Here is a 25576-nt window from a genome sequence, read left to right on the forward strand (position 1 = left end):
GACATATTGGAATAGATATTAATACCGCTCGACTATCCCAGAAACGGGGTTACAGAGAGCCAAGTCATTACGAGCACGTTCGTTATAACATGTAAACATGTCAATCAATTGATGTAATAATTTTAATACAGAAAAAACGTGAAAAGCAGTATTTTATATATATATATATATATATATATATATATATATATATATATATATATATATATATATATATATATATATATATATATATATATATATGTGTATACACCGCCTATAATGATTATTTAAAAGCATTTCAATCAAAATGACCCTAATCCAAATAAAGTAAGAGCTATAATAATTCAGGGATAAAACTATGGTGAATACTGCACAAAAGTACGAGAGTTAACAAAGAAGAAAAAAAAATCCCCACTGGAGCGTTTTTTTTTTTTAGCATATCTGTCACGTGAGGTTGATCACGTGAGGGGGATGTTGCAGTGACGTCAAACGCAGCGTGCATTGTCAACTGACGTCCGTCACCTTCCGCCATCGGTAATGGTGGCGTGCGAAAGGCCAAGCCAGGGGCGAACATAAAGCAGGTGAGGCATGCTCTCCGCCCTCACGTACGGTCGCTGTGTGGCTCGTGCGTTGCTGGGTGGTCTTGTGACGAGGCAGAACCGCGAGTTCGGTCTGGTGACCGCGAGCTGCGGCGTTGCCAAGCACGTCGGACACGCGGGAGCGGCGTTGGGCCTCAGACAACCTGCCGGTGGAGCCGCGGCGGCCGTGGCGACGGTGAGGAAACGGGCCCGAAGTTACGGAGACGATGCTTTCTTCGTGGTGAAGCATCGTGCGGCGGACGTGCTGGGTAAGAGGCTCGTCCCCGCCTTGCTCGTGTCGCAGGCCGCAGCGCGGGAGCCGTGACCCCCAGAGCATGTGCCGAGAGGTCATTTCGCTCTCGGTGGTTAAAATCGGGGCTCGTTGAGCGATCGCTTCGACTTGATGTACACTTGTGAGGAAACTCAAGTGATGAATACTCAACTTCACTAATCTTATTATTATTATTATTATTATTATTATTATTATTATATAATATTATTATATAATACAATAATTTATTATACAATATACTAATTATATAATATAATGTATTATATTATATAATATTGTACAACACACTAATTATGTTATATTATTATACAACACACTAATTATGTTATATTACTATACAACACTAATTATATAATATTATTATGCAACACACTAATTTTATTATAATATTATACAACACATATTATTATATAATACAATAATGTATTATTATACAACACACTAATTATATTATATTGTATAATACAATAAAATATTATACAATACACTAATTATATAATTTATTAAATAATACAATAATCTATTATACAATAATAATATTACACTAATTATATATTATACAATACACTAATTATATAATATTATAGCGAACGCAGTGAGCTTCATACTTAACGCGTGTACGTGAGAGAATAGGAAACAACAACACAATAGCCCTGGCTATTTGGAATCCGTGTGTTAGCTATGACCTTTTGCTTTCAGTTGTTAAACGCTGAGCGGTGTATAAACACGATTGGGGTTTATTTCTATCTTGTGAATATTACTTAACGCGTGCACATGAGAGAATAGGAAACAACAAAAACGACACAATACCCTGGCAATTGTGAATCAGTGTCGTTGGCTATGACCATTTTGCTTGTTTTTTTTTTTTTTTTCCGGTTTTTGTCATGGGGAATGATGCATGCTGGGAGATCATGACCGGAAGTGTTTATTTATTTATTCAATTATTTTTTTTCCCAAAGTTAATTTTATACTTCCGAAAGTGGTTTATTTTGTATTTAACATTACCGGGAGTGATTTTGAAACTCTTTCCGGAACTTTTAATTTCTTTTATTCTTCACCAGAGGTGATCATTTATTTATTCAATTATTTTTTCCCCAAAGTTAATTTTAATAAAGATATCTCCCGCATCATCAAAAATATTTTTTAATCGTGATTTACATTATTTGATCGCTGATCCCGAATCCTGGCCGAAGTAACCGGAAATTGCGTCAATCATCAGCTGTGCGGCGCTTACATGTACCACGGTATAGTTGGCAAGTATACAGTTGTGAACAAGTTTAATGTAAAGTCAGAAGCGAATGTAAGAAGAATTCTACGGTCGCTTCTAGGCTTTGCTTATTCCATATTACAAAATACTAATTATATAATATTATTATACAATACACTAATTATATAATATTATATTATCTAATACAATAATAATATATTATTATTATTATATTCACTAACGGCATTCGGAAGAGCCCATACCTCCGCCAGGCTGCACAGTTTGTAGTTTGTACCACACTGATGGGCCGGATCTGGATTCGGACCTGAACCAAAATCGAATCTGCTTGTTCTTGTCACCAAACCAACTCGTCCACCAAGTTTTTGAGATGTTGCGCGATTATATCGTTTTTGGCCCCCCATCTCTTTATGGTGAAGAATCACTTGAGTTGAATAATTCTCGGATCCGGATCTTCACCAAAATCGATTACATACACATACACATACACATACACTGTACACCAAATTTCATCCAGATCCATCCATAACTTTTTTGAGATATCGTGCACACAAACAAGAGGAGGAGGAGATTGGGACCGTACTCTGTGCAGAGCGTTGGTGCTCAATACAGTCTCCTTGGCTATTGTGCACAATCCTGGACGGGTCGCCACTCTGACATAGTATACCAGCAAGCTTGCACTCATTTTGCCGACCTCGAAGGATGACAGGCCAAGTCAACCCCACCTGGTATTGATTCAACAGCAAAGTGGGATTTGAACTCAGGACCCTGGGATCTCAAGCCCACCACCCAAACCATTAAAACAAACCATAACCTCCATCCATCGTAGATTGCAGATATATATATATATATATATATATATATATATATATATATATATATATATATATATATATATATATATATATATATATATATATATATTCACACACAACTGTCGTGTTCGACGGCACGTGGAGCCTTTTGAGGAACATGCACCACTTTCATTTGTCGTGGACCCGCTGACTGATCGCTGACCAGGTGGTTTCTCGTTCCCTCACCTTCTTTTCCACTGTACGCTGCCAGGTCTCTGTTGGTCGCCCCACCCACTTTCGATCCCTAGGTTTCCAGTGAATCACTCTCTTTGTGATGTTTTCCACACACAGTTCATCCCCAATCCATCTCTACCTCCTCATTTTAATTTTTCATTTGTTTTTCTTTCACGTTCCTCTTTCTGAACCCCTTTCTCACTCTACTTTGAAAAAAAAAAATTGTAAATTATTTTATGCACTGTATATATTAAATAACATTGAGAAGATTGTTGTTTACAGCAGTACCAAAAAATTTCTGGAGTGCAACACAGCAATGATGGGCCAAATTGCCTCTTGTTTTTTTTTTTTTTTCTCCATGTTTAAGGTCGATCAGGAGCGTGCGACCTCTCGTTCCATTTATCCATTTTGTGAGGTTCCGTGCAGAGATTATACATTTTGTACACAGTATTAATATCCATCCTACATAGGGAATATAAATATCTGAATGCAATTGGTTTGGTTCCCGACAAACAATCTCTTTTGCACACTTGAAGGTGCAAGCCCAGCTTTGGGGGGCGTGGGAGGGGAAAGGGGATTTACAATCGTTCATCAGCCAAGGCATCATTATTCAATAAATATATATATTTTTCAATAACCAAGAATTGAAAGTTTTTATTGTGATATTTACCTTTCCTGCATGAAAAGTGAAATGATATGGTCCAGCAAATTTCAGGGAAATTATTCCAAGGGTTTGGAAACTTGCGAGAAAAAACGGAGTGCGTGCAAAGGTAGGTGTGCGCATACATTCAAACTGTCTGGTTTGAGTGAACCAATCCAACAAAACGAGTGCCTTGGTGAAGAGCCGGTACGGGTGCTCCATTGCCAATCGCACAATGCACACTGTGTACTCTCAGCTGCATGAGGAAGGAAAGAACATTGGAACCCCTTGAATTTGAACATTTCTATATAATGCAGGAAACGTTTTGAATTTTATTTTCCACTTGTGTTGCGTAGTTTCAGAGATGGAGCAACATGTCCTGATGAGACGTTCTGAGACCCTTTCAAACGGCCCTCTTGATTTCTCAAAGTGGAAGTTTGCATCGACAATTTAAAGTCTATTCAAGCTTGGCCTGTTGTATTCCGCAAGAGTAAAGCATTTTCAAATGCAACAGGGATTCCACGGATTCCCGACTCTGATGACCATTCCAAGGACATTCCGGTCCGTCTTGACTTTCCTCTCCGCAACATTCTGCACACACGTGATCTCCCTTTCGAAGTGCCACAACGATGGTCTGACCTACCTACCTACTTGTGCCATTTGTCATCTTTGCATTTGTGGACTTCAACAATTAAATGATGTACATATGTGTAGGCCATGTTTGATACTGTGCTCTTAGCCTTCCCGACAATTGAGAAATATACAAGGAGAATAGTACGTGTAGGTGCTTGTGTTTACAGTAGGACATCACCCTATCACGCGGTTATGCTAAATCGCAACACAGATATCATTTTTGGGCACGCGGTTGAGCGCATACCTCTACCACGCAATACCTGATCGAAGACAACATATCGGGCCCAATACATTTTTGAAATATGCTATATATCATTTTTGGCCCTATCAATGGTGCAGAATCACTTTTAAAATTAAAGAATTCTCATATCTGGATTTGGATATTCACCAAAATCGAATTGCCTCGTCTTTGTCACGCACCCAACGTGTCCACCAAGTTTCGTCCGAATCCGTCCACAAATTTTTGAGATATCGGGCTATATATATATATATATATATATATATATATATATATATATATATATATATATATATATATATATATATATATATATATATATATATATATATATATATATATATATATATATATATATATTGTTTTTGGCCCGATATCTCAACAGTGAAGAATCGTTTAAAGATTCTAGTACTGTAGTCAGATCTGGATCTTCATCCAAATCTAATCAGTTCATCCTCGTCACATACCCAACTTCCCCACCAAATTTCATCCGCATCAGTCTACAACTTTTTGAGATATCCTGCACACAAACAGACACAGGGATTAAAACATAACCTCCTTCCACCTTCGGTGGTGGAGGTAATAAACGAATGTGAATAACAAGGTTCAGTTCCATAATGATACTTTTAATTGGTGCTTCAAAACTATCACGTGTGGTGTGTGGTGTGTGTGAAAGAGGAGTTTAGAGCAATTTTCACTCGGGGAAGGTCAGTGGAGGCATGTTTGTTTTTGGTTGTGAAACGAAATGTTGAGTCGTTCTTTCATTTTAAAGGTTGGAGCACTTAATTATCGATTCCTGTGAATTTGTTTTTACCCTAACCGCAATATTTACAAATAATAATATAAGATTTTTACCTCTGCCAGCGAAGGTGGATGAAGGTTGCTACCACCCCTGTTTGCCTGTGAGCAGGATATCTCAAAAAAAGTTATCGACAGGATGGGTTGGTGACTAGGACAAATTGATTCGATTTTGGTGAGCATCCGGATCCAGGTCCACCCTATCAGCGGGATCAAAAATATAAACTGTTCACCGTGGCGGATGTACGCGCTCTTCCGAGTGCCGTTCTAGTTTGTAATTAATTTATTTCATATATATACTGTGTATATTTAGATGTAAAATGCAAGTTGGTGTGTGTTTTATTGCATCACATGAACACAGTATATTATAGGTTGAACATGGCTCTCAAACAAGCCTATAATCTTCCACAATACCGACCAATTTTGGAACGATAAAGCAGCAACAAACGCACTAACTTGTGTGTGTGATGTCACAGCACGCCATTGCTTTACCAACATGGTGAGTGCCCTGTGATCTCAAGCTGCAGGCCTGCATTATCCTTTTTTTATTTAAATTGAAGTGCAAGAGGAGCAACAGGCAAACAGCTGACAATCAACATGAACAACACACCACCATATTTTGCCTGTATGTCATTTTAGACTTAACAGCAAGGTGTGCCATACCTAAGGAATTTGCTTTGATCTTACTGTTTGGTATAACGACAGGTTGAGGGATTTAATTGGCTTGGCTAAAGAAGGAAGTGGTGGGAGCAATGATACTGATTTAACATGGGAATGAGGAGGTGGAGTGGTCATGAACTCGGTTGAACATCCAGAGCCCTTTCTTTCACAGCCAACCAGGAAGATAAAGGTGCTTTTGCTAAATTATAACTCGTGTTCACACGTATAACGAGGATGGAATGAGCCATCCCTCGTTGATTAATATTCTCTTTGATGTTTCTATAGTGTTTGAGTAAGCATGTTCTCCATTCAGGTGTGGCGGATGGTGTTGGGGGTTGGCGGGACTATGGCGTGGACCCCTCGCGTTTTGCAGCAAGTCTGATGCATGCATGCGAGCGAGTGGTGTCAGAGGGTCGATTCCAGCCCGATTGTCCCGTTGGAATCCTTATGGCTGCTTACCGTGAACTACATAACCATAAACAGCCGCTCTGGGGTGAGCATTTCCTTCCCAGCCTGTATTGCCTTGTCTCGTTGCATTTGATCTTATTTTCATTCCAGTCACTGCCTCACTTGACAATGCCTTGCTATCTGGGATATAAAAAAATTCATGGATTTTGTGGTATCAAAACAAACTATCCTTCTGTTCAAGGTGAAAAGTGTCTACCAATTTTTTTTTTACATGATTATTATTAGAAATTATTATTTGTTGTTGGTTTTGGGGAATTGCCCAGTGTGTACCCCGGTCAGAATAGGTACACCGTATCCCTGCGTGTCGTAAAAGGCGACTAAAAGGGTTGGCGTCAGGAAGGGCATCCGGCCATAAAAACATCACCTCAAAAGGAAACCATGATGAGTACAACTGATGGGCAGGGTAGAGCCCGAAGTACCCCGTGGGTTCCTCACCCCCTCTCGTTAAAACTTAAGGTGGGGAACCCGATCGAAGCAAGGGAGGAAATTTTTCCATTTATGATGACCAATCGTCTGATGCCCCACGTGGAGATCGGTTTCTGAGGTTTGGTACATGGAATGTAGGGACAATGACAGGGAGATCTGGCGAAGTGGTTGAAACATTGGTCAGAAGAAGAGTGGACATGGACATATGTTGTGTGCAGGAGACACGGTGGAAGGGAAGTGGTGTGAGAATGGTGAAGGGAAGGCAGGGGCAGAAGTACAAGTTTATGTGGCAAGGGTGCCCGGAAGGCGTGCATGGTGTTGGTGTCATGTTTTCTGAGGAGTTTGTAGACAGTGTAGTGAGTGTGACTAGAGTGAGTGAAAGGTTGATGATGGTGAGAATTGTGATCGGAAATCTCTTGGTGAACGTCATCTCGGGATATGCCCCGCAGGTCGGTCGAAGTGATGAAGAGAAGAACATGTTCTGGTGTGCGATGGAGAAGTTGATGGAAAATGTGAAAGATGAGGAAGTTGTTGTGGTTGGACGAGACTTGAATGGACATGTGGGAAGGAGTCCAGACGGTTTTGAGGGAGTCCATGGGGGTTATGGATATGGTGTGAGAAATGGAGGAGGTGAAAGGATCTTGGAGTTTGCTGATGGAGCTGATTTGTTGCTCTGTAATACTCAATTCCAGAAAGCGAATAATAAGCTTATTACATACACGTCAGGTGGGTTGACGACAACCATTGACTACCTGATGGTGCGTCAGCGAGATAGGGGAAACCTCCGGGACACAAAGGTGATCCCAGGGGAGGAGACCGTTTCGCAGCACCACCTGGTTGTCTGCGATATAAGGGTGAAAGGTGCGCGGAGAATTCGGCGGGTGAAGTACCAACCGAGGATGAAGGTGTGGAGGTTGAAAGAGGCGACAGTGAAGGAAGCATTAAGAGAGAGACTGAGTATGGTTGAAGATGATGTGGTTGGATGTCAATGAAAGATAGTCTATTGGGAGCCGTTGGTGAGGTATGTGGATGGACAAAAGGACCACCGAGGCACTCGGAAACATGGTGGTGGGATGATGAAGTTGGAAAGACGATTGAAGAGAAGAGGAAGAAGTTCAAGGAATGGCAAAAGGCAAAGGATACGGTGGAAGAAGAGGCTGAACATGAAAGTTATAAGGAAGCCAAGAAGGCTGCAAAGAAAGAGGTTGCAAAGGCGCAGGAGGCCCATAGGAACATGTTCGGAGAACGCTTGGATTCGGAGGAGGGTAAGAGAGCGGTATTCAGGATCGCAAAGCAGACAGCGAGAGAGAGATTTGATGTGACGGGGGTGAGTTGCTTGAAGGATGAAGTGGGACAAATTGTTGTGGATTCAGATGGAATTAAAGGAAGATGGAAGAGATATATGGAAAGGCTGTTGAATGTAGAAAATGAATGGGATAGAAACATCGAGAGTAACCCAGTTTTAGGACCAGCAGAGAAGATAACTGAGAAGGAAGTTGAGGAAGCTATAAGAGCAATGAAGAGTAGAAAAGCAGGAGGGCCGACGGGAGTTGTGGGAGATATGTTGAAGGCAGCGGGAAGTTGGGGTGTGAAGAGAATGACAGAGATCTGTAATCTGGTGGTGAAAGAAGGCCGCATTCCAGTGGATTGGGAACCGAGTACCCTCGTCCCTCTGTACAAGGGGAAAGGTGACCCTCTGGACTGTGGCTCCTATAGAGCAATAAAGTTATTGGAGCATGGAATGAAGGTATTGGAAAGGGTGTTGGAGAAGAGGATAAGGAAGAAGGGAAAGATTGACGAAATGCAGTTTGGATTTATGCCAGGAAGAGGAACGACAGATGCAATTTTTATTGTAAGGCAGTTACAGGAGAAGTACATGGAGAAGAGGAAGAAGTTGTTTTTTGGGTTTGTTGATCTGGAGAAAGCATTTGATCGCATTCCACGTGAAGTTGTGACATGGGCATTGAGGAAGTTAGGAGTGGAGGAATGGTTGATCAGAGTAGTGATGGCCATGTACGAGAGAGCACGCACAGCTGTAAGGACGAAGGATGGGAACAGTGGTGAGTTTGAGGTGAGGGTAGGAGTGCACCAGGGGTCGGTACTAAGTCCACTTCTATTTGTAGTTGTGATGGAGGTGCTGGTTCGGAGGGTAAAGGAGGGTTTACCGTGGGAGCTGCTGTATGCAGATGATCTGGTGTTGATTGCAGAGAGTATTGATGGACTGAAGGAGAAGATGAACAAGTGGAAGGAATGTATGGAGGCAAAAGGTTTGAAGGTGAATATCGGAGAGAGGAAGGTGATGGCAAGTGGTAAAGCATGTGGTGAGGTGGAAAGGACTGGGAAGTGGCCGTGTGTGCAGGAAGGGTGTCGGAGTGAACTCCATTCAGTGTACAATGTGTGCTGAATGGGTTCATCGAAAATGTAGTGGGGTGAGAGGGTCATTAACCAGTGTGGCAGCTACATTCAAGTGTAAGGTGTGCATCGAGGGAGCAGCAGATGAAGGAATTGTTGAGTTGGATCTTGGAGATGGGGTGAAAACATTTTGCTATCTCGGAGACATGCTGAATGGAGAAGGTGGATCAGACTCTTCGACGGTTGCTAGAGTGAGATATGCATGGAAGTTTCGGGAACTGAGTGGCGTGCTGACAAAGAGGGGAGTGTCGTGGAAGCTGAAGGGAAAGGTGTATGCTACATGTGTGAGGAGTACGATGATTTATGGGAGTGAGACATGGGTACTGAACATGGAGCAGCAACAAAGGCTGGAAAGGGTGGAAATGCGAATGGTTCGGTGGATGTGCGGAGTATCATTGAGAGAGAGGAAGACAAATGATGACTTGCGGAAGATGATGGGAATAGAGTCTGTGATGGAGGTTGTGAAGAGAAACAGGTTGAGATGGTTGGGTCATGTGTTGAGGAAGGATGAAAGTGACTGGGTGAGAGGAGTGTTGGAAATGAGTGTAGTCGGAAGTAGAGGACGGGGAAGACCGAGAAAAACTTGGCTAAATGTGGTGGAAGAGGAAATGTGGGCAAGGGGATTAAGAAGGGGAGATGCAGAAAACAGGGTAAAGTGGAGAAGATTGTCATGGGGCCCGCAAGGCTAACCCCTGCTTTAGTGGGGAAAATGGCCTGTGTGTGTGTGTGTGTGTGTGTGTGTGTGTGTGTGTGTGTGTGTGTGTGTGTGTGTGTGTGTGTGTGTGTGTGTGTGTGTGTGTGTGTGTGTGTGTGTGTTTTTTGGGGAATTGATTTTATCAGCGTTGTGATGTCTCTGCTGCCAGAGGTGCAGTATCATTGATTCCAGGTTGTGCGTGTGTAGCAGATTTTCATTACCGTGATCACTTGTGAACCATTGAAGTGGTTTTGATCAAACTTTGTGTGATGCAAAAATGAAGTTATTAGATTTTTGGGTTCAAAAGGTCGAAGGTCTATGGTCATGTGACCTTTTTTAATTGAAAAGGTTTATTACTACAATAACTGGTTATTGGTTAACCACAGGAGGGATTTCAACCAAACTTGGAACAAGTATGAACTGTGATGCCAATATTAACTGATTCAATTTTGGATTCAACAGGTCAAAGGTCAGGTTCCCTTTGAAAATACTTTTGCTGATCATAACGGGAGTTCGAAGCATCTGTTGTTTTCTCTCTCTCCCACTTATCTCTCTCCTCTGTCATGTGACCTTTAATTGAGGTCAAACATAACAGTGGGTTGATGTGCATCCATGCATTTGCATCAATTTCTATTTTCTAGATTAAATATGTAAGTTTTGACCTTGAATTTTGGACACCACTATTTAGTTAGTTTTTAAGGTTGTTTTCACCCCTATTTTTGACTTGCAAAATTGAAGATTCACAATCACAATGGTTTGTTACCTCTGCCACTGAAAGCGAAGGAGGTTATGTTTTCACCCCTTTGTCTGTCTCTCTGACTGTGTGTAGGATATCTCAAAAAGTTTTGGACGGATTTGCCTGCAACTTGGTGGAGACTTTGGGTATATGATGAGAAAGAGTTGATTTGATTTTCATGAAGATCAAAGATATTTTTTTCAGTTATTCTTGACGATTGAGAGATTGGACTCAACCAATATATGGCATGATATCCCAGAAAGTTGCGGACAGGTTGTGTCTGTGTGACAGACATATTGATTTTATTTTGGTGAAAATTGAAATCTAAATCTGAATGTGAGAATTTTCTAATTTTTAAACTGATTCTTCACCATTGAGAGATGGGACCAAAAGTGATACATAGCATGATATTTCAAAAAAGTATTGAACCCGATATGTTCTCGTGGTGGAGGCGTGCACCCAACTGAGTGCCCTTCTAGGTTATGAATGTTTTCGGTCTCAGATTGTGGTTGTTACTGTTGTGTTCAAATTTACTGTGATGTGAAATAGGTTGTTGAAGTTTCATTTTAAACGTTGTATATCGAATTTGTTGAACATATTCCTTGGTCATTTACTGCATAGATCATTTTTGTATTTAACATTTAAATAATTACTTTTGATAGGGGTAAAAGAGATATTGTTTTGTGGAGGGGTGATCTCTGGCATGCCTGTGAATCACTTCCTTGTGGGAGGAATGCCTCCAATTTCATTTCCAACTCGAAGGCCAATTGGTTGAGCGCATACCTCCGCCACGCAATGCCTTATCCACAAGAACATAGCGGGTGCAATATATTTTTGAAATGTCATGCAAGATATCATTTTTGGCCCTGTTCCTCAAAGGTGAATTGCTTTAAAAATTAAATAATTCTCGCATCCGTATTCGGATCTTCACCAAAATCAAGTATGTTCGTCCTTGTCACGCACCCAACCTGGCCACAAAATTTCATCCGGACTCGTTCACAACTTTTTGAGATATCCTGCACACAGACAAACAAACAAAGGGGGTGAAAACGTAACCACTTTCACTTTGAGATGGAGGTGATTCATGTTTCCAAAAGATGGTTTGAGTGCACTGTTTTAAAGAATGTGGAGTAATTTATTTATTTTTCACACAAGGTTGCCACTTCTCCTTTCACTTGTAACAGCGTGCAACAAAAACATGTACCGTATTTTCCAGTGTATGAACCAAACTTTTTTTTATCGGCAAAATAAGGGATAAGTTTGGGGTGCGGTTAATACACAGACAAGCCGGTAGGCGACGAGGGATTTGCTAGGATCGAAGCGCTCGATACGATGCTTTTCATTCTGACTGATCCACCGACGAAGATTCGTTGCCAAGACTTATTGGTTCACATACAATTGTTCCTCTGCCTGGAAAGATTTTTCCTATTGCGTATTTTGCCAACTGGCACTCCTCATAAAAAATGACGGTAAATGGACACCCTATTTTTGAAGGACTACCATTTAAAAAATAATCGGTTTGCTGGTTTGTGCTGTGGAGCCTCGCGTTGCACACACAACACACAACACACAACACACAACACACAACACACAACACACAACACACAACACACAACACACAACACACAACACACAACACACAACACACAACACACAACACACAACACACAACACACAACACACAACCCGATAAACTTCTCTCAATGCTCTTGTTTGACCACACCTCTTAAGCTACTCCCACTTTTCATCAACCACGTCCATGTTTCGAAGTCCCTCATAAAAATGACGGCAAATAGACACCCGATTTTTGAAGGACTACCATTTGAAAAATAAAACCTCAATCAAAAATCGGCTCGAGTAAAATTTTCTAAATATCTCGAAGTGTTTAATTCCGAAGTCTCGTTTCTCTACATTCCAAACTGAAGGACAAGTATTGAAGATACTGCACATGGCTTTTCGGCTGCTGCACGACAACGGGTGGTTGCTAGGCAACGAAATTCAAACGCACACATTCCCAGCACATGTTGGAAAAGTTTCATCGAAATTGGTTTGCTGGTTCGTTCTGTGGAGCCTCGCGTTGCGCGCGCGCACGCACGCACGCACGCACGCACGCACGCACGCACGCACGCACGCACGCACACACACACACACACACACACACACACACACACACACACACACACACACACACACACACACACACACACACACACACACACACACACACGGAAAACCTGACAATAAGGGATATCTAGCATATATAGCGAATCCAATATAGAAAATAAAATCAGTCTTGATTAAAAACTATCAATGCTGAATTTAAATTGTATTCCAAATGAGCACTTTTGAAGCAGTCAGAACTGCTGTTAAGCTCAATTTTGAAAATCGGTTCAGGTTAAGAATTTGCATGGCGTTTCATTAATAGTGTGTGGAAATTAAATAAGTCGCGCTCGGAAATGGCCGGAGACACCTGGAGTTTAGGTGTGTGGCTTGTATCGACACCATGAAACCCAAAAGAAACCCAAAATAAGAAGAACACCTGGCCTCACATCAAAAGAAGAATTATGCACATTAGCTCGAGTCCAATATCTGAGCACCCATCTCAAATAAGCTTGCGTGGCAAGCTTTCTCATATGTTCTATTCAAGAGGAAGACACCGCCCAAAGACAAGTTTCCAGCCGGCATCATTGTTTGTGGGCAGCAGAAGGGGTGGGATGACAAGGGACATGTAGTGGTGACGATATTTTTACATGCATCATTTTCTACATGAACATCTGGTGCAGGCAGAATTAATTCACCAAGTTTGTTCCTTACATGCTGATGCTATGCAAGCAAATTCTGGCTTGCGGGGCGTAGTTTAAAACTCGGAACAACTAATCAACCCCGATTATTTTTCTATATGAGGGCATGAAATGGATTTAAAAGGAAGAAGAAAAATCTCAAGAGAGTGAGGACCCATGTCGGATCGTCAAGCTTGAAGAGTACCAGTGCTGCTCGGTTCTTTTGGCTTCCTTTGCTTCTCTTCGTTCTTCCTGGTTCTTTGTTTTCCCTCGTTTCCATCAGCGGTTCCCAACTTGCTTCCGTGGATTACTCGCATCGACCAGACAAACTTTCTTACTTCGCAGGCCTTTGTATTTGACCTCGGTTTTGAGGAACATCAGCTGCATCTCGGTAGAACCACCACGACAAACTTTCCTCTTGTTGCGGATCCGGGGTGGCGGGAATCTGACCCGGTCCCTGGTGCCACCCTCGCCACCACCGTCTCCGGGAGTCCATAACGCCGGCCGGCTCGGCACAGGCTTCGGGTCACCCGTCTTTAATCGCGATACCAACGTAATCCTGTACCTTACCAGTTGGGGAGATAGAACCCCTAGTGGCCTTGTTACAGACTGGCTTTGTCAGTGACCGAGCGGAGTCTACCAGTCTGTAACCATTTTGGTCTTGTATGCCAATCGAACGGATCGTTCCTCGACGCGACAGACATTAATCCATAGCGTCAACTTCATCAGAATTAACCATATTTATGGGGGACATCGGGGATCACAACACAATCAATAACACGACGGTGGTTTTATGAAGAATCAACCCGTTCTTAACTGGGGAACCACGGCTAAAAAGTTTCGAGGGGATTACTACGAAATATGCCTTGTACAACACGTGCAAACGAACATGCATGCAGGACAAGACAGAGTACTTGGTGATGGCTCATGGACGAGAGGACCATGTCCCAAAAAGCACGAAGGTCGCTCGTAAAAACCAGCGGGTTTCCACGGGTTCGAACTCCCGCTCGAACGTTCTGCGCAGCAAGAAATGGCGGTGCAGCACTCCAGCTCCCGCCCAAGTCACCGCGTGCACGGTTCTCCTCAGCACGCTCTGGCTCCGTGCCACGTCGACGATGCGAGATCGCCGATCTCTCTCCAGCGTTCAGCACATGAATCCCAGCCTGGCCTGTTCTCCATACAGTCGAGGTAGGAGTTCCACAGGCGGATCACAACGTATCGAGCCGTGAGGTGAGCAAGGACCGTCAGACGCTCTGGCGTATCCTCTCCGGCCTTCCCGACTCCCGCTTCGTCCCCTCAGTTCCTCTCTCGGTCGAATCACCAACGTGCAGGTCGGTTCAGCGTCTCTCCCGGCAGACCCAACACGGTGCCTCCTCCTTCGTTCGCTCGCCTCGAAGCGACTCCGAGCACGCCTCGAGAACCCGGCCGTTCCTCACACACAGCACTCCTTTCATCTCCTTTTCTTTTCTCCTTCGAGTCGTGAGGTGAATCGATGTGCAGGTTCCGCTTTCTCTGCCGGCCGATTCACCACTGCCTTTTTCTTTTCTCTCTCGCCTCGACACGCGAGCTCCTTCGACACATGTCTGTCTCGGCGACTCCCTGACCAAAGGCTCCTCCCCTTCACGTCACTTCCTGTCCAGGCCACACCCCTCGCTCTCGGCCACTCCTCTCAGCCGACTGGGAGGGGCCTATTCCGGAATGAGGAAGGAATAATAGCGATCTCTCGTTTCACCACCATAGCACGAACACAAAAAACAGTCCGTTACACCTCCCGACACACACACATATCGTCCCTTATACCACACAACATATCAATACATGAATTTAATGGGGGAATTGAGCTAATTCTATATTTAGTATTCCCGTTCAAGGCCATTTCCGTAACACTACCCCCACCTTTCTCCCGAGGCTCTCCGAGCCTCCATCTGGGGCAGCCCATGGCAATGGCGCTGTCTAACGTACAGCACAGATCTCCCATTTACTCTAACCCACAACATGAGAAGCACTTAACTCCAAAAATCATTGTCACAGTAAGATTGGCATGTCCCTATCCTCGTGTGTCGGGTCACCAATCTAACAAAGAAATTCACACTATGCACACTATTTAACATTGTGATTATGGGTTTGAACGGGAGGGCATTCAATTTTACTTTTAACACCACATTTGCATTGGAGCAGAACATTCAAAGGTTCAAAGTTCTTTCACCTGTTCGCTCCTTCATGCCCCCTCCCGGCAATGTTGTCCATTCACCCCTGAGGGTTTCCTCACTTCGTGGCCTTATTGGCCTCTCACCAGGTGAGTTCAGTCGGCCCAGTGGCCTAATCTCACAAAGAGTTCTTTGGCTCACTGAGCCCATAAAATGGCATAAATCTTCGGCCGCAACGGCCTACGAAAGCACTTTGGCCTCAATGGCCCACAAAAATGCTTTGGCCCATATGGCCTACTCACAAGCAGTAGCAGGCAACAAGCCCTGCATTGGACAGCAGATGACACAGCAGTGGTGGCATGGTGATATTGATGGTAAACAAATGCAGTTCGGAGGTGTTCTTGAGGACGCAAATGGGTGTGATGACCTTAGACTAGGGGAGATGGATTGTACCCTTAACCTTCCTTGCCTGACTTGTTTTGGTTAGGTTCTCCCCCTTTTTTTTTTCTTTCTCTTTTTTTTCTTTCTTTTACAGACAGGACGGTGTGTTTCTTACTCAACTGTTATCTTCGTGGATGCGTGCTCATGACATACTGGTGGCCTCTCTGGCACTTGGAGAGGGTGACCTTGCCAACAATTTCTCCCATCAACACTACTCGTACCAGGTGTCACACATGAATGGTGCGGAGGAGAGTCCATCGAACCTAACCATTTACTTTTAGTTCCAGACAATGCAACAAACCCTGCTATGGCAAGAATGATCCGAATGACCCATTTTTCCCGACCTGGCACACTGTTCCATTCTATTAAACCTGGGCAAGGCCCTTCTTTGTCTTTTTCCATTTGGTGGTGCCAGGCATAACTCGCTGGCTGGGGAGTGTGACTACTACTAGGCCTCTTTGCCTGCTTCCAATCGGGGGTGGAGGACACCCAGCGACCTCGGGGTTCACCTGAGCGTGCTTCTGGCGCTCCTAACAAAGGGGTGGCTCTCTCTATTTTCTCTAGCCCCCATAATGTGCCCTCATAGCACCTATACTGTGCTCTCATAGCACCTATAGCACCGACACCATGCTCCCATAGCACTGAACCTACCGTGCTCTCCTGGCACCTCTGATGGCCTTCACCTGACAGGAACCCCCAAAGCCCTGCTGCCCTGCTTACCGACTCACCAACTTCTCATACCATGTCACACTACCAACCAGTATCCCCATACCTTGGCCTGCAGCTACCCCTCGCATTCCGCCTGCACAATGGAACAGCAGCCAGAATCCATGACGAATCCTCTAAGTCCCTCTAACTTACACCAACCTGGTTTAGAGACTCCTACCGACAGGATACGTTGTTCGCACTCACTCTCCTCATCTGCACAATTACGCCATTCACCCAAACTCTTTAGTCATTCATTCCACAGTGCCGCACACCCAGTCCACAACACCATCCAATACCTTTCACGTTTATGTGAAAGCAAAAACACACCTGTCCCTCGGATACCACTTTGTCAACAAATTTAACTGGTATACTTTTTCATCAAACCCCAATTAATTTGTCACTACGTCCATCGTCCGTTGGCCTCCTCCATACTGCCCTAATTGTTTATTTCCAAAAGTTTAAACCAGACATCAAAATCTCTTCACAAGTCCAATGAATCTCTGCATGGTTCTAACCAGGCATTTCAATCCTTCCTCAAACAAGCCACTCTTTGTCATCCACTTTTTTCAGGTGCGTTTAACGCTCTGCCTGTTATGTCTCCACCACTTTTTTTAAATAATCACCCAAATCCACTCGTGCCACTCTTATGCCTTCTGTCATCTCTCAATCTTGCAATCACTTCCGGTAATACCTCCAATCAAGATTTGCACATCCCCATAAGCCTACTTCTTTGGCTCATTGGAAGGGAGGTGAGGGAATGAATCCCTCATTACATGACCCCGCCGCCTTTCCGCCACGGCTCAATGGGGGCCGTGATCTACCCCCTCCTTTTCTCCAGGGTTCGCGGAAGTCAGGTAAACCCCAATCGGTGGAATGACGTCCCCCTCTTCTCCATAACTCCCTGAAGACAGATAAACCCCACTCAGCTAGCCAAACCACTCGTGTGCTCAGAAAGGTCTGAAGACCAAGTGACACATGCCAGTGCCGCCTGCCACTCATCTGCACTCCACTCCAAAGTTCCTGTGAGGCTGATAGAGAAATTAAAATACAATTTCTAAATTGGATTTCTAAAATACAATCTAAAACTGCTCCTGGATGTAGCACCTCCAACTCTGTAAGAACCCACGTGGAGCTGTCCATTATGGTTTCTGTCCCCTGGCTCAAATTCTGTCCTGGTGGCATTTCTATTTCCTCTTGCACTTCAAACCTATTTCCCATGGCTCCACTCATTCCATGCTCAGGACTCTCATACACAGCAGGCTGCACACATCCCAAGGTTATGTGTTGACCTTCCACACCTTCAACCTTGCCTGTGTACTGACCAACTGCCTCGCATTCCAGGGTTACATTCTCGACCGCCAGGTGAGTACTCACAGACACTTCGTCCTCGGCAACACATACCGGTGCTGTAGTCTGGACTGTGGGCTCACAGCATTCATTCACAGGCACTCGACACACACATTCAGGGGGCACGCATACGTGCACCCCATCGGACAGAGTCTCTTCGTTAACATAAAATTCAATTTCTACCCTAAGCTCATCGTCCGCACCATGTATGCATGTACCCACGTACCTGCTTCGTTCCAGAGTTACCTCTGTCCGGTCGCTTCTCTCCAGCAGGTTACTCATCATTGGTTCGCCACTCTCCTCTGGGGCTGTCAGTTCCACACGCTGGACCTGCTCAAAATGTATCTCACTCGTCAACAACCCCGCATGCTCCCTCAATGTCTCAATCACCAGGGTTTGCTCTAAGTGTGGTGTCATCCGACGAGTGATGTCAATCAAGGTCTGCACCACGAACATTACTCCCTGTGGTGATGTCACACATCCCATATCATTGTGCTGTTGTACTTCCTGGCTCCATTTTCTTTTCCATTCGAGTTGTTCTTCCTCTCTGAGCCTTTTGAGTTGTTCATGATCTTTCCGGAGTTTTTCCATCTCCGTGGACTCCAACTTTGCTCTCTCCTTGAGTTGGTTAATTTCAAACTCGAATTGTTTTTGTTTTCTACCCCACCGTCTCTCGTGTTTTTCATTCTCCAATCTCATTGTTTCTTTCAATTGGCTCATTTCCTTTTCCTGTTTCATTCGTCGTTCTTTCACTATCTCCGCGTACTTCAACCTTGCTTTCTTCTTTAGTTGTTCTTGTCCCTCTTTTTGTTTCCTCTTCCACTGTCTCTCTTGTTCCTCATTCTCCAATCTCATAGTTTCCTTCAATTGGTCGAGCTCCTTTTCCCGTTTCATTCATCGTTCTTTCATTATCTCTGTGTACTTCAACCTTGCTTTGTCCTTCAGTTGTTCTTGTCCTTTTTGTTTCATTCCTTGTTCTTTTTGTTTCTTCGCCCACTGTCTCTTTTGTTCCTCATTCTCCAATCTCGTTGCTTCCTTCAATTGGCTGATTTCCCTTTCCTGGTTCACTCCTTGTTCTTTATGTTTCTTATTCCACTGTTTCTCTTGTTCCTCATTCTCCAATCTCGTCGTTTCCTTCAATTGATTGATCTCCCTTTCCTGCATCATTCGTTGTTCTTTCAGTACCTTATTCCACTGTTTCTATTGTTCCTCATTCTCCAATCTCATCGCTTCCTTCAATTGGATGTTTTCCTTCTCCTGTTTCATTCGTTGTTCTTTCACCATCTCCTCGTACTCCAACCTTGCCTTTTCCTTTAGTTGTTCAATTTCAAATCCATGTTCTTTTTGTTTTCTACTCCACTGTCTCTCTTGTTCTTCCTTCTCAAATCTCGTCGTTTCCTTCAATTGGTTGATCTTTCCTTCCTGTTTCATTCGTTGTTCTTTTTGTTTCTTATTCCACTGTCTCTCCTGTTCTTCCTTCTCCAATGTCGTTGTTTCCTTCATTTTTTTTTTTTTTTTTTTTTTTTTTTTTTTTTATACCTTGGTCGAGGCTCGTATGAGAGCTAACACACAACTCACAGCAAGGAGGCATGAGACAAGAGGGGCGGGAGTGGAAGGGACAAAACATTGGGGAACAGACACAGGTGAACTGTGGAAGGGAGAGGGATGGGGATGGGACGGGGAACATGGCGAGGGGAAGATGGACATTAAAGGGACTTTCAGGAAGGAAAGCAGGAGAATTGAAGGAAGTGGGCTTGGGTGGATTATCGGGGGTAGAAAAGATCGAGGATTTGGATGGGGGAAGATAAGAGGTGGTGGTGAACAGCTGTTTTGAAAGCCTGAAGGGAAGAATGGGAAAGAATAGAGTGAGGAAGTTTATTCCAAAGGCGGGAAAAAGAGGAATGAAAGAGTGAAGATGAGCAGTGATTCGTGATTTTGGTAGTTTTACCAGAAGGGGGTTGTTGGCGGACCTTGAGCGCCCTGTGGAAATGTGGTTGGGACAAATCGCAGAGAGAGCAGGGGGGCAAGGCTGGAGAGGAGTCGGTAGAAGACAGAAAGACCACCGACCAACCTGCGGTGATTGAGTGAGAGGCCCAAAGACTCAGCTTCATTGCGGGAGATGCCAATGATCTTAAAAGCCCTGGTTTCGACAGCGTGAAGTCGAGAAAGGTGGGAGGCAGGAGCACCAGCCCAGAGGGGAGAGCAGTACTCCATCAGGCTACGGACAAAAGCTTTGTAAGTGGTCAGGAGCTCAAGAGGGCCGAGGAAGGACTTTGCACGACGGAGGATTCCCAGTCGGCGACTGGCTTTTGAGGCAAGGTTGGAAATGTGACTTTCCCAGGAAAGGTCATGGCAGATAGTGAGACCCAGAAGCTTGAAAGAAAAGACTTCTTCCAGAGGATTGTTGAGAAAGTGGATGGGGGTTTTGTAAACGGTCCTTTCGAAGAGACATAGTGAGAGTGTGAGATTTGTCTGGATTGAAAGACATGTTCCACGTGTTGGACCAGTTTGTGATTTTATCCAGATCTGCAGTGAGCGAAGAAGCTGCTGCTTGCCGGTCTGAGGGATGACAGATGGTACGGCAGAGGGTTGAGTCATCGGCAAAGAGAAATAGAGGATTTTCCAGAGAGTCCGAGAGATCATTGATGAAAACCAGAAAAAGAACAGGGCCCAGAACGCTACCTTGAGGAACTCCAGCCTGCACAGGAAGAGGGGATGAAAGAACTCCATTTAGGGCCACACGTTGACTGCGACAGGAGAGGAAGTCTGCGAGCCATGAGTGGAGATGGCCTTGAATACCATGGGAAGAGAGTTTGGTGAGTAGGGCAGGGTGCCAGACTGTGTCAAAAGCACGTGATATGTCCAGGGATACGGCTCGGATTTCCTGTCTGGCATTGAGGACCTCCATCCATTGATGGGAGAGCAGTAGCAGCATATCTAGGGTAGAGTGACCTGGTCTGAAACCAAATTGATGATTGGAAATCAAGCCATTGGAGAAGAGGAAGGATTTCATGTCTGAAGCGATGATGGATTCCATAACCTTGCTGATGATTGGGAGAAGGCTGATTGGTCTATAGTTACAGGGATCTGTTTTTGCACCTTTTATGCAGGGCAGTGATGTTGATCTCCTTTTCCTGTTTCATTCCTTGTTCTTTCACTACTCTTTCTTGCATCTCATTCTTTAGTTTGGCCTTGGCTTCCAGCTGTTCGATCTGCACAATGTGGTTCCTTAAAGTTTCATTTTCCGTTCTCTGTCCTTCCTCTTTTAACATCCTCAGTTCGTTTTGGAGTTCCCTCTCTTTGCTTCGGTGTTTCTGTAACTCAGAAGTTTTTTTCCATAATTCCTCTCTGGCCTCATCACCTCTTTTGCATGCTTCCTCCCTCAATTCATCCTTTTTCTTACCGTATTCCTTATATTTCTGTTCTCTTTTTATCGTCTCTTCAAGGCTTTCTCTTTCCTGATTGCCTGATCTTACCTCTTCCTTCAGTTATTTCAATTCCACATCGTGTTCCTGTTTTTCCTTTTCCTAGCTTTTTTTCCATTCTTCCCTCAATTTGCATGCTTCCTCCATTCTTTTGTTCATTTTGCTCTTCTCTTGTTCCAACTTATGGGTACTCCCCTCTATTTTCCTCATTTCATCCATTAGTTGGTCAATTTTTGATTCGTGTTCCTTTTGTTTCCTATCTGCTTCCTCCAAGTTCTCCCTCATTTCTTCCTGTAGTTTTTCGAACCATCTTGACTTTCCCAACAATTCTTCCTTCCTTTCCTCCAGATGTTCCTCTCCTCTTTTTATCTTCTGTTCTAGGCTTTCTCTTTTCCGAATGCCTTCTTCTACCTCTCGCTTCAGTAGTTTCTATTCCACATCGTGCTCCTGTTTTTCCGTTTCCAGCTTTGTTTTCCATTCTCCTTCTAAGTTCTCTCTATCCCGGGAATTACTAATTTGCTCTTCCTCTATTCTTTCATTCAGTTTGCTCTTTGCATATTCCAACTGACGGGTATAAAACACTCCCAAATTATTTTTTCCACAGTTTGTCGACTCTGTTGGCTAAGTTATGTTTTTGCCACCGAATTCGTTCCAGTAAATCGTCCAAACGCTGTGTGTCCCCCCCCCCCCATACACGTAATTTTGCTGAAGCTCGTCTGCGTGCCGTTGTGATTCGTCCACTCCACTTTGCACCTCCTCGATATAGTCTTCATAACGCTTCACCTTTTTCAAGACATCTCCCAATTGTGCCTGAAGCTTGCCAATGTTCGCGTAGTCATCCTGCCATGGCACATGCCGTGACCACGTGGTCTGAATCGGTGGGCGGGAGCGTTTCCTTCGCGTCTTGTGGCTCGTTGCGCTATAATTAGCCCACTCCCACTTCGTGTCGCGCCGAGATGGAGCCGCACCGCCATTTTGCGACTCCATTTTCTTTATAATTTGCAAATTTTTCCTCCGATCCGTTCAAGCATAAAATCACTACCAATTGTTAACACAATCGGTGTTCTGCATATTTACAGAGGTGGAAGCGGAGAGTTCGTCATCCCACTCCTGACACCAGTTGTTGCGGATCTGGGGTGGCGGGAATCTGACCCGGTCCCTGGTGCCACCCCTCGCCACCACCGTTTCCGGGAGTCTATAGCGCCGGCCGGCTCCGCACAGGCCTCGGGTCACGCGTCTTCAATCACGATACCAACGTAATCATGTACCTTACCAGTTGGGGAAGATAGAACCCCCAGTTACAGACGGGCTTTGTCATTGACCGAGCGGAGTCGACCAGTCTGTAACCATTTTGGTCTTGTATGCCAATCGAACGGATCGTTCCTCGACGCGACACGCATTAATCCATCGCGGCAACTTCATCAGAATTAACCAGATTTATTGGGGACATCAGGGATCACAACACAAGCAATAACACGACAGTGGTTTTATTAACAATCAACCCGTTCTTAACTAGGGGACCACGGCCAATAGGTTTCGAGGATTACTTCGAAATATGCCTCATACAACACGTGCAAACAAACATGCATGCAGGACAAGACAGAGTACTTGTTGATGGCTCATGGACGAGAGGACCGTGTCCCAAAAGCACGAAGGTCGCTCGTAAAAACCAGCGGGTTTCCACGGGTTCGAACTCTCGCTCGAACGTGCCGCGCAGCAAGAAATGGCGGCGCAGCACTCCTGCTCCCGCCCAAGTCACCGCGTGCGCGGTTCTCCTCAACGTGCTCTGGCTCCGCGCCACGTCGACGATGCGAGATCACCGATCTCTCTCCAGCGTTCAGCACACGAATCCTGGCCTGGCCTGTTCTCCATGCAAGGTCCCAGTCGAGGTCCGAGTTCCACAGGCGGATCACAACGTGTCAAGCCGTGAGGTGAGCAAGGACCGTCAGACGCTCCTGCATATCCTCTCCGGCCTTCCCGCCTCGAAGCCCGACTCCCGCTTCGTCCCCTCAGTTCCTCTCTCGGTCGAATTACCGACGTGCAGGTCGGTTCAGCATCTCCCCCAGCAGACCCAACACGGTGCCTCCTTCGTTCGCTCGCCTCGAGAACCCGGCCGTTCCTCACACACAGCACTCCTTTCATCCCCTTTTCTTTTCTCCTTCGAGTCGTGAGGTGAATCGATGTGCAGGTTCCGCTTTCTCTGCCGGCCGATTCACCACTGCCTTTTTCTTTTCTCTCTCGCCTTGACACGCGAGCTCCTTCGACACATGTCTGTCTCGGCGACTCCCTGACCAAAGGCTCCTCCCCTTCACGTCACTTCCTGTCCAGGCCACACCCCTCGCTCTAGGCTACTCCTCTCAGCCGACTGGGAGGAGCCTATTCCGGAATGAGGAAGGAATAATAGCGATCTCTCGTTTCACCACCATAGCACGAACACAAAAACAGTCTGTTACACCTCCCGACACACACATATTGTCCCTTATACCACACAACCTATCTATACATGAATTTAATGGGGGAACTGAGCTAATTCTATATTTAGTATTCCCGTAAGGGCCATTTCTGTAACACTTTTCATCAGTTGAAAATCAACACTTCGTGACGTGTCTCCCGCCTGGATTTTCGACCCGGATTCAGAGGAGCATTGGCCATATGCATCTTAGTTGAACTTTCACCAATACTCCTGTCGCTACATTGATTGAGCATTATGATGACTGGGAGACCTCTGGCGCTCATCGGAAGGATGAGAAAGGTTGACCTGCCGATGATTTGCGGCTGGATTGTTATGGTGTGGGGGGAGATACTGTCATCAAGCGAGTATTTCTGAAATGCTGCATCTCCAACAACATGGACGGCACAGAGGACGACGTTTGGGAGGAGGCTGCAAATGACGGTGACAGCGATGTGGACTTCATCTACGCTGATTCCGACAAGGAGTTGCATGCCGTCTTCGAGGAAAGCATTGACGAGGATTTCCTCGGGTTTAGCTGAAACTCTTCATCAAACCCAAACGGCCCCTTTCAGGGCCACAGATCCACAAGAAATATGTATGATACCAGTATGAATCCCTTCTCTTCCATTTTCTCGGAACAAAAAAAATCCTCTTTATAATATTAAAAAATAAGAAAGAAAAATAAAAACTTCGTTATCCTCTCCTCTCTCTTCAACTTCTTTAAAATAAGAATAAGACTGTTGGACGAAATAAAGCAGACATGGGCGTAAGCATGTTGATACCTCCGTCACTTTGTGCCGTACAAAGTTGATGAACAAACGTATTTAGATCTCGATCAGAAAATAAAATCCTTTTTTTTCATTTCTTTTGAGGGTGAAAAACATAGGTGCGGTTAATACACCGGAAAAGGTTATTTACTTATTTATTTTTTGAGGGTGAAAAACTGCTGCGGTTTATACACTGGTATGCCGTTAAACTGTCGTTTGAAAATGCATGCTTTACAGGATCCTCTATAAAATGTTGGCTATGTCCAAGACTATGGAAACCTGATGGTGTCAGGTTTGAGCTTGTAGGCTGAATGGCAGAGGTTCATTTCAGAATACTCTCAGGGGATATCAAATTTCATGATGAAGGGATTCTGCCATGGTGTTTTGAAATGCTTCAAATATATTGTTCCAGATTCGCCGTTGGTATGGATCATGTGGGGAGTTCTCAAATCCACTATCCAGCCATTGCTCTGCAGATAACTCCCTGGGGCGGTAGGTTGGTGACCATCCACAGATGCTGTCTGAGGCGTTTAATTCAGGCAAGGTCCAATGTCTGAATCCCCTTTACCTTTCCCGCGAATTAAACCCACCAGATGGAGTACCGTTCTCTCAACATCCCATTGTGATGAACAGATGGCCGAGCAAAAGTGGAAATGTTGGCTAAAAGCTACCCACTATGGAACGGTAGGGAACGAGATT

At 44.6% G+C, this 25576-nt stretch overlaps 1 protein-coding gene across 2 annotated transcripts in view; it reads left to right on the forward strand.

The window, feature by feature from the left end:
- Nucleotides 1-467: 467 nt before the first annotated feature.
- PPTC7 (protein phosphatase targeting COQ7) overlaps nt 468-25576 on the forward strand; it is a 32867-nt gene continuing 7758 nt past the window's right edge. Inside the window, exons 1-2 of one of the 2 annotated variants that reach the window (XM_085881154.1) lie at nt 468-829; nt 6388-6567. In XM_085881154.1, coding sequence (XP_085737280.1) covers nt 571-829; nt 6388-6567 — 439 coding nt within the window. In that variant the 5' untranslated portion in view covers nt 468-570. The remainder of the gene's footprint in view (nt 830-6387; nt 6568-25576) is intronic. The other variant, XM_085881155.1, reaches the window with a different exon arrangement.

Source organism: Eptatretus burgeri, chromosome 5 (genome assembly GCF_056783735.1).
Source record: "Eptatretus burgeri isolate ZD-2024b chromosome 5, Ebu_testis_v1, whole genome shotgun sequence".
Classification (NCBI taxonomy): domain Eukaryota; kingdom Metazoa; phylum Chordata; class Myxini; order Myxiniformes; family Myxinidae; genus Eptatretus; species Eptatretus burgeri.